The 10,084-nt window shown below is 41.1% G+C and overlaps 1 protein-coding gene and 1 long non-coding RNA gene across 2 annotated transcripts; both read left to right on the top strand.

The window, feature by feature from the left end:
* Positions 1-1,306: 1,306 nt before the first annotated feature.
* Positions 1,307-3,246, top strand: LOC125308418. Its single transcript, XR_007195873.1, has 4 exons — positions 1,307-1,651; positions 1,867-2,013; positions 2,433-2,477; positions 2,632-3,246. It is a non-coding gene; the product is annotated as an uncharacterized LOC125308418 (long non-coding RNA).
* A 470-nt stretch (positions 3,247-3,716) lies between these two features.
* paf1 (PAF1 homolog, Paf1/RNA polymerase II complex component) lies at positions 3,717-10,019 on the top strand. Its single transcript, XM_048265230.1, has 14 exons — positions 3,717-3,918; positions 4,266-4,295; positions 4,415-4,507; positions 4,620-4,741; positions 4,860-4,926; positions 5,025-5,126; positions 5,215-5,320; positions 5,464-5,532; positions 5,830-5,933; positions 6,231-6,347; positions 6,588-6,716; positions 7,386-7,491; positions 7,997-8,078; positions 8,616-10,019. The coding sequence occupies exons 1-14, from the start codon at positions 3,872-3,874 to the stop codon at positions 9,038-9,040; spliced, it is 1,599 nt and encodes a 532-aa protein (XP_048121187.1). The 5' UTR covers positions 3,717-3,871; the 3' UTR covers positions 9,041-10,019.
* The last annotated feature ends 65 nt before the right edge of the window (positions 10,020-10,084 follow it).

The following is a 10,084-nucleotide window of genomic DNA, read 5'->3' as shown; positions in this document are numbered from 1 at the left end:
AAAAAAAAAAAAACTCAAGTGATAGTATTTTAAAAAAGCTGCTGACAGTGGGTATAAAAGAGTTCTTGTATCTATTTGTCTTACATCTCTTGACACAAATCTACGGCCAGACAGAAGCAATATAAACTCTGAACAAGGGGTAACGGGTTCATCCAGGATCCCCCAAGCTTTTATAAGGGCTTTGTTCTTATGCAAGGCAGGATTGTTAACACAGCCCCAGCAATCTTGCTGCACTCATTAACTATGAGAAAAGAAAAACTAAGATTCAATAAAACAACAGTAAAACATCTTCATAAAAGTGCTGTCCATAATAAAATGTCTGAGTTTATGGTAAAAGTATGCGTTGGTGAGCTTTCTCACCCCTTTTTCGGGGCAGCTGTGGTCTATTGGCTTTAGGCTTGTAACCGAAGGGTTGCCAGTCCGATCCCCGACCAGTAGGAATGGCTGAAGTGCCCTTGAGCAAGGCACCTAACCCCTCACTGCTCCCCGAGCACCACCGTAGCAAGGCAGCTCACTGCTCCGTTAGTGTGTGCTTCACCTCACTGTGTGTGCTCTGTGTGTTCACTAATTCACGAATGGGATAAATGCAGAGACCAAATTCCTTGTATACTTGGCCTAGAAACCTGATTTACATTTACATTTTACATTTACATTTCTTACACATTGTTGACCTGATGCTCAAATGTTATACTTGTTGTCAATCACAGTCCCTACCTATTTCTGATCAGTTTCCACAGCCTGACCATTAACGACAACAGGGGAGATGGAATTTGTTTGTAAAGTAGCCTATTGTAAAGTTTTGAACGACATACATATTGCTGCAATGTAGCTTCAACTGATGGCAATATCCTGTCCCTACATTAATCACATTCATTGTTAGGGAAAGAAGTAAAAAATAATCATTTGGAGTTGCTGTGCCAAACCAAAGGTGTGTGAAGGCCTATTGTAGGCCTATGTGACTTGGTTCAGCCTTAGCTTGGTACCTACAAAGGTGAATTAGCCATAAATATCTATATATTGTCTGTAAGTACATGTTATAATCATTCCATTTCACCCCCCTTTTAAATATGCTTTTACAACAGCCACATGATTTGAATCCACCAGGTAGGCCTAATAAGGTAAACATAAACTTTGTGTCTTATTTAATTATTAGGTAAACTTTACTTTACCTTTGTTAACATTACAGTTTCCAATGAATATTTAATCTTTTCTTCATTATTAATTAAATAAATAAATAAGTGCAGACATTTATTTTGAAGGGTCAAGGATTGGCGGCCATATTGGAAGTTTCCTTATTGTCGCTGGCTCCATGCAGCTAGCTGCAGGATATTGCGAGATAACAACACTGCTTTGTTTTGTGTACCTTCTGAAACCTTTTTTAGTCATGTGAAATCTTTCATAGTGTTAGGTGAAGTTAATTTTCTTTTCCCCACGTTCCACATGTAGCTATCTAACAAAAATACGTTGGCTACTAATGATACCACAAAAGTAGCATTTGCCTTGGTTGGACGACTGGCTGCTGGAAGATATAACGTTAGCTAATGTTAGCTAATGTTTGCAATTCGAACCAACATTAACAGATGTTTGAGATTGTTGGCTGGTTGACTTAGACAGCTAACTAAAGACTTTTACACCAGGCGAAAAAAAGACGGTGAGTTAAAATGACATGAGCAACATTACTAATGAGTCATACGAGAACTAAAGTGCATAACGAGTGCATTCCGTGTTTTCAATGAGTTTAGCTGTATTACTTTGAGAAGATAAATGTGACACCTAGGAGGCCGCGAACTGTTAACTCGCCTAATTTCATGTAATGTAATGTAATTCCATGTAATGGTGGCATCCTTTTTGCTTGGCTTTGCACAGCATTCGTCTAACAGTCAGGATGGTGTGTGAACTGCTTCTGTCGTCTGTATGGTTCCTTTTCGTTATCTTTTGGATGGAGACGATCAGCGTTTGGCTTTTCCTATGTTTCTTCTACCAGGACAGGGCCTTCTATCACTGGGGAGATGGGTGAGTGCGTTGACGTTCATAAATGGAGCAACTTTTTGGGCAGTGTGGCTGGCAACCACATAACCGTTTCAATGGTTTTAGATTGAGTCATCATTTGTATACTGATGATTAAAGTTCTCCAGGGGGAAGAAGTTTACCTATATCAATGGGAATATGCCAGAACAACAACACATTGCTCAAAAAGTTGCCTTGTGTATCATTAGCTTAACTCTTTAATTTTCCGGAGCAACTTTGAGTATCCCCTTACTAAATCACGTTATTACATGAGCTCAGCTCCTGTGACTCTTGTACTCTTTGGACATGAATGATATGGGGACACATTTAAGCAGTAGCCTATCATTTCTTGTAAAGCACATATGCAGCTACTGCTAAAATATTAAAACATGCTGAGTGGAAGTCTTTGCTTTGCTTTCCTACAGGGTGTTTGCTGACGACCCTGGACAAATGCTCTACATGTTAACCAGGTAAGTGATTTATAGACACACTCCTTTAGTACTACACTCCTGTCCTGTCATTCGTCACAATAGAAAAAGGTACCATGACACTTCTGTCTATTAAAAGTGTTTACTTATTATTCCCACTTTATCAGATCTAAAATCTACCACTTTTTTTTTCTAGAGTTGACCGTTCTGGGGAGATGCAGACATGAGTCAAGAGTACAACAAAATATATCATGATTGGAACACGGGAGAAGAATGGGGCCTTTCATATTTCTTTTATCATCATTTAAGATATTCTGTATCCATGTCCATATCTGGACCTGCCTGCATCCCCCTTCGAAATCAAACGGGACCAGAGGACACACTTTTGTAGTTGGATGGAGGACTACTTATCTATTTGATGGACAGCAGAAAAGATTTAACATAAATGTGGACCTTCCTCCTGAAAGCGTTTTCAGTTACACTACACTAACCAGCCTATGTCCTCTGCCCTTTGTCCAATATGGTCAGGGTATACAGTCTAATTATATATACCTGTGTATATAGACATTTAATTTGAATGTGTGAACAAGGAGTCATCTCTACACTCTGTGAGACTTGATGAATCTTATGTCAATGGTATAAAATGGAATTTAGGCAAACCTCAAGAATGTTTCAACGGTTCTGTTTATAATTTGATTGGTGACTGTCTTAAACTTTCAGATCATTTTTACCTTGTAGAGACTTAAATTGTATATTACTCACACTCAAGGGTGTTTTGCTTGAAAGCAATAAAGTTGAGATTTGCTTGGTTGATGTTTTATCTTTTTTCTCATACGGTTTTCTATTTTTATTGGTCGTCGTCAGTGAGATCTGCGGTCACAAACCGGAAGCTGCTCTTTAATGTTTTATTGATGTCTACACTAGATGGAATTTTAGTGTGAATTTCACCAGGTTTGCATATTCAATGACTGATCCCTTGTCAAAGGTGATTATTTCATGAAATGCAGTCAAGAGAATGTTATGAGCAGCAAGATACCTTTACATTACAGATTATGTTGGTGTATATATTGGGGCTATCAACACTGGTCCTGTCTTTTTTTTTATCCAGAGTATACTTTTGTAGATGAGCAGTACTAAAACAGGTCTTGTTGCTTATTTATACAGTCTATGTTTTGTATAACAAACAGTAAACATACAGTCAGTAAACTAGTCTAGCAAACATTAGATCGAGACTTCCAGAACAGTAGGTGGTGCTATTTCCAAACAATGATAACATACGGAAACAAAACAAGGAATCAAGTACCAACGAGTTGTCGTGTCTGATGGAAGATGGAATAGCATTGTAGCTTTGTTGTCAATTTCATTTGTTTTTACAAGTCTTGCCAACATTTTCATTGATCGATCCAGAGCCAGGGGAAGGATCGGTCTTCTCGAATATGGCTCCAACAATCCAAACTCAAGCTCAACGTGAAGACGGCCACAGGTAACTTACTTTAGCTAGCTAGCTAGCTCGTGGGCTAGCATTCTACTACCTATCCAGCGCTAGCTTTCAGGCTAAAATCTGTTCTTTCCAGCTTTCAGTGGGAACCCATTAAGCTAGTCATGAAGATAACTATCAAAGGGTTATCATGTCTTAATTTTCCAGGTTTCCGCGAAGACATATGCAAGCTAAGGCATTTTTGTTTGGATTCAGCAATGAATCTGTTAACGTTAGCAAAGGGTTTTGTAACTTGATTACCAAGCTGGCGCGCACCATTGACATAAATAACATTACAGCGCAGTGACGTTGTGAGGCTTGATTTCTTATGTTTACATTTTCGTGTTTTTTAGGACCTCTTCACACAGAACCGTCCCAGAGAGGTACGTCTTGGGTATAACATGATCACTGAACGTCAGTCCATCATGTACACCACATAATGTAGGCCATCTGTATTTAGTGGTTATAAACTAATATATCGAGACTTCTGAATTCTTGACAGGTCTGGCGTTGTGTGTCGGGTGAAGTACTGCAACAGCCTCCCTGACATACCCTTCGACCCGAAGTTCATCACGTACCCGTTTGATCAGCACAGGTACACATCACATCAGATTGAATTTTGGAACACCTTGCATCCACACCCCTGAAATTGAAATTGTTGTTTCAGTTCAGATATTTAACCTAGTCTACTTGTCTGTTATCAAAAGATTTGTACAATACAAGGCTACTTCACTAGAGAAACAACACAAGCATGACCTGTTGACAGAACCCGATCTTGGGGTCACGATTGACCTCATCAACCCAGATACCTATCGTATAGATCCTAACAGTAAGTCAATGCAGCACATATTAATCACAGGCTTCTAATAAAATCATATGTGATGACACTGGATTAGATAAATAATTAATTGATAATTATTGCTAAATATTGCTTACATTTTGTCCAGTTCTCCTTGACCCAGCCGATGAGAAACTACTAGAAGAGGACATCCAGGCTCCTACAAGTTCGAAGAGGTAAGCTAGGGTTAAATTAACATGTAATGATTTTGCATGCCTGTTCTGATGCATACCACATTGTGTTTTGACTCTAACATTGTTTTTATTAAATTCAGATCTCAGCAGCATGCTAAGGTAGTGCCCTGGATGAGGAAGACTGAGTACATCTCCACAGAGTTCAATAGATATGGCGTTTCCAATGAGAAAGTGGAAGTCAAGTAAGTCCATATCTGCTAATTGCTATGCAACTTTGACATACAGGATAGCCTCATAAAGTATAACTTTGAAATCAATTGTCTTTTGCAGGATTGGTGTTTCAGTCAAGCAGCAGTTCACAGAGGAAGAAATCTACAAAGACAGGGACAGTCAGATTGCGGCCATTGAAAAGACATTTGAAGATGCACAGAAAGCTGTGAGGACCTTTCCTCTTGATCTTTTACTCATTGTTCAAGGGAACCATTTAGAATAATTTGCCACAAAAATGGACCAATTGCAAGTCTTTTAAAGTTGTGACTTTCAGATCACAAAGATTTATTGCTTATATCCTCCTTGCAGATCCCACAGCACTACAGCAAACCCAGAGTCACTCCAGTGGAGGTTTTGCCTGTCTTCCCTGACTTTAAGGTTTGAACCCCGCATGAGAACTTGATGAACTTTAGTGTGTTATTTATAAGAAATATAGATTTATCTCATTATGTAGTCATGTCTGCATCTGTGCAATGGAGTGAATGTTGTTGAATTCTGGTTCCTGGTCATTTTGTGTATTAATTATTTATGCTGTAAAAAGTCACCCACAGCTACAGATTCATAATTTTCTTAAGAGGGTTGGATGCATGTCACATTGAACTACATTCTCCAGATTTTGAGTCAACCAGCTGTGGAGGTTCTTTCCTGATCCTTTCTTCTTCTCGCCCTCTCTAGATGTGGATCAACCCGTGTGCTCAGGTCATCTTCGACTCTGACCCTGCTCCCAAAGACATATCTGGCCCTGCTGGTGTGGATATGATGTCTCAGGCTATGATCAGGTAAGAGTGATATACAATGTTGCTCCAGGTATAAACCAGTTGATAAGTGCATTTTTCATCTCAACACCCCTTTTAGAGCACCTTTTGTATTTTATTTTTTCTACTGACTAGTTAATATTGTAAAAGGTTATCCAGGGTCTTATATCTGATATCAGTTGATAGTTCTATACCAACGTTTCAAGTAGAGTTTTTGTGTTATCCTGGTTTACAGTTGTGACTTGTGAGTATTGGTGAGTGGAGAGTGGGATACATGTTCTGTGGTCTGGCATGCCGAATGTTTTTGTTGTCTTTTTGCAGGGGTATGATGGATGAGGAAGGAAACCAGTTTGTGGCATACTTCCTGCCCAACGAGGAAACCATGCGCAAGCGCAAGAGAGACGTTGAGGAGGACATTGAATTCATGCCAGAAGAATTGTAAGGAATAACACTGTGGACAAAAATACATGGGATGGGGAAATATCAGTAACATATAATACATGATGCAGATGCATTTATTACTTTGTGTCCGAGTTACATTTTGCATCAACCAGACTGTTTTAAAATATGATCTGAGCTGCAACTCGGGGATGTCAACAGATTTAAATTTTTTGAAAGTGTGTCCAACTCCATGTTGTCTCTTTAATTCCAAAATTACTTATTTTCATTCATGTCTAGGTATGAATACAAGATTGCCAGGGAGTACAACTGGAATGTGAAGAACAAGGCCAGCAAGGGCTATGAGGAGAATTACTTCTTCATCTTCAGAGATGGAGATGGGGTCTACTACAACGAACTGGAGACCAGGTGGGAACCATTGGCATTTACAGTCAAAAGCTTCCTCTTTTACTACTTTCTTGCAAATGGTTCATTATGTTGCTATTTTTCTAAATTGTTTGCACTAGACAACCAGAGCCACATATCTGGGCAATTACAGCAAAACATGTATGCCAATGCTATTGATTCTATGCTAACATAATATGTTGGGCAGCCGTGGCCTAATGGTTAGCACTTCGGACTTGTAACCGGAGGGTTGCCAGTTCGAACCCCGACCAGTAGGCACGGCTGAAGTGCCCTTGAGCAAGGCACCTAACCCCTTACTGCTCCCCGAGCGCCGCTGTTGTTGCAGGCAGCTCACTGCGCCGGGATTAGTGTGTGCTTCACCTTGCTGTGTGTTCACTGTGTGCTGAGTGTGTTTCACTAATTCACGGATTGGGATAAATGCAGAGACCAAATTTCCCTTACGGGATCAAAAGAGTATATATACTTATATATATATGTTCAAATAATTGCTGTCACCAATCAGCCTACTTGTTTTCAAAGAGTACCGGTAATCATTTTGTTTAATGACTGGGCTTAAAATTCCATACTCTTCCTTAATTTAATTACCGTGTGGATATGACCAAAGATTACCTTGGAACATAGGCTGAGTATTGAGAATGAGATTCTGATCCGTTCAATGTGTCTTGGTCACAGAGTACGTCTGAGCAAGAGAAGAGCCAAGGCTGGAGCGCAGTCCACCACCAACGCCATGCTGGTGTGCAACCACAGAGACATGAACGAGAAGGAGCTGGAGGCCCAGGTGAGACTTCTGGCAGTGCTCCCAAAAAAAGGGAAGGGAATTTTAATGACTGAAGTTATTTTTCGTAATCCGTGTAGGTCATACATTTAAATCATAATGGTTATAAAAAGGTCTTAACAAGTCTTACATTTGACTGACTGAACCCTGCAAAAAAGTATTGAAAAAAAACAGTATTAGACAAAAAATTGAAAGTGTGTGTTGTGGCTTGTGACCTGTGTTCATTTCAGACTTTACATGTATATGTTTGGACATTAATGTATATGAATATCTAGAAGAATTTGTGACTCACTGAAGGAACTATGAAAGTAGTTATATAAGTCCTGAGTGCCAGAGCATCCAGTAACTCTGGATGCTCTGTCCCATACAAGGCTAACCCGTGTGGTTTTAAGGTGTGTGGCTGGGTGGGTGCCTAAGGTGTCATGGTTGAGCCAAGATGGCTCACTAGTTTCATGGACAGCCTGGTTTGAGGAAACTGATAGATGTGTGTGCCCTCTCCGTGCTACAGGAAGCCCGCAAAGCTCAGCTGGAGAACCACGAGCCCGAGGATGAGGAGGACATTGACATCGACAAGGACATCCAGGAGTCTGGTGAGGCTTCAGCACTTTAACTACTGCATCATTAATTTATTTATTGTGACGATGGCTGTCTGGGGTTAAATAGAAGTTTCTTTTGTAAATGGAAATTTACATAGAAATGCCCTGTATGTGCTGCTCAGACACCTTTTTATGATATTAGGATCGACAAGGACATCCAGGAGTCTGGTGAGGCTTCAGCACTTTAACTACTGCATCATTAATTTATTTATTGTGACGATGGCTGTCTGGGGTTAAATAGAAGTTTCTTTTGTAAATGGAAATTTACATAGAAATGCCCTGTATGTGCGTTCAGACACCTTTTTTATGATATTAGGTTGTAAGAAGATCAACAAACATTTCAACTTACACTTGTAGGTAGCATTCAGTCTGGACCATAAACGCTAAATAAACACTCAATAAATGTTGTTCAAAGTCTGTCTGAATGGGGTATAAGTTTAGTATTTACTTGCTGTTCTGGGCTTTTACTGTTGATGCTGATGTTGATGATTTGTTTCTAATATTTCTGTGTTTACCTTGGTTTGCTCTCAGGCGACGAGAAGGAGAAGGGCAGCGAGAGCGAGAACTCTGACAGCGAGTCAGAGCATGAGGAAGAGGAGCCTCACGAGCGCGACGAGGATGAGGAGGAAGAAGAGAGCGCCAAGCGGCCGCGACGGGCGAGTGGCAGCGGCAGCGAGAGCGGCGACGAGCGGCAGGCGCGGGAGACGCGCGCCGACGAGGAGGAGATCTTTGGGAGCGACGACGACAGCGACGACGATGGCGACGATAAAGCGGGCAGTGGTGACGGCGGCGGAGGACGCAGCAGCGGCAGCGAGGATGAGGAGGAGGAAGATGGCGGAAGGAGGAGGAGCGGGAGCGCCTCACCGCCGCACAGCAGCAGTGACCACTCGGAGGCCGGCCAGCAGAGTGGCAGCGAACGTGGCTCTGACTCAAGTGACGCCAGCGACAGCGACTGAGACGGCAGAACACAGCTTCTGTCCCGCCCTTTCCCATAACACCGCACACTCGTGCACGCACCTTTGCTCGATGCACTCGTCTCATCCATTCAAACGCACTTACTCATTCACACACATACACATGCTTATCTACACACACATTTTACACATGCACTCATTTATGCATACACACATTCACCACATATTCACACACATTCACTCATATACACTCACGCATGCCCTTGTATACATTGCATTAGCATTGCATTAGCAAACACCATTCTTGAAATGAGACATGCGTCAGAAAGGTGCTTTAGAAATATTGTTTTTCATTTAGTAATCGCTATGGGTTATTATCACTTTGTGGGATCACTTGGGCCCACAGATTATCTACTCACAAGGCTATCATGTTAGACATGGCGATTGTTGTGTCTCCTCTCCATCTCCCATAGCCTCCCATAATCTGGACATCCATCGTCCCCTCCTCTCGCCTCCCCTCTCTTTACCCATATCTGGGGGTCTCTGTGCATATTTCACGTCATTTTCATCTTCAGACTACCCCTCTCAAGGTTGGCCTGGCGTCTACCGTGTGTGTGTGTGTGTGTGTGTGTGTGTGTGTGTGTGTGTGTGTGTGTGTGTGTGTGTGTGTGTGTGTGTGTGTGTGTGGAGTGGAGAGACCAGCGAGAGTGAGTCATTACACATTAACGTCCACCTCCCACAGTCTCCACTTGCATTATAATTCCGCTTGTTTCTGGCTCAATCGCATTTTTTTTTTTTAAATGTCTTTTTTTTCCCCCCAGCCTTTCCTTTCGCATTCTGCTTTCACATATGGTCTGGATAAGGTTTTTCTATAGAAATCAATTAATTGAGTTGTTTTGAACAAGAGTGTCACATTGTCTAATACTGTTAGCATACACTTTTTTTGTAGTAGTGTAGTTGAGACAGTCTACTGCAGTGTATGGACAATGTAAATAAATATTAAACTGATTGTTTTTTTTTATATCATTGTCTGTGCTTTACTCTTACTACAACAACCATTGGTTAAGAAATACACAAAGAGATACA

The sequence above is a fragment of the Alosa alosa genome, chromosome 15 (assembly GCF_017589495.1).
Source record: "Alosa alosa isolate M-15738 ecotype Scorff River chromosome 15, AALO_Geno_1.1, whole genome shotgun sequence".
NCBI classification, from domain to species: Eukaryota; Metazoa; Chordata; class Actinopteri; order Clupeiformes; family Clupeidae; genus Alosa; species Alosa alosa.
Note: the sequence above shows the minus strand (reverse complement) of the source record. Positions and strands in the feature narration are given on the sequence as shown.

Excerpts from the sequence above, each read along its gene's own strand:
- paf1 (XM_048265230.1), top strand. The coding sequence starts at position 3,872 with ATGGCTCCAACAATCCAAACTCAAGCTCAACGTGAAGACGGCCACAG. Across the intron at positions 4,742-4,859 it reads CTATCGTATAGATCCTAACA|TTCTCCTTGACCCAGCCGAT; the intron begins GTAAGTCAATGC and ends CATTTTGTCCAG. Across the intron at positions 8,079-8,615 it reads CAAGGACATCCAGGAGTCTG|GCGACGAGAAGGAGAAGGGC; the intron begins GTGAGGCTTCAG and ends GTTTGCTCTCAG.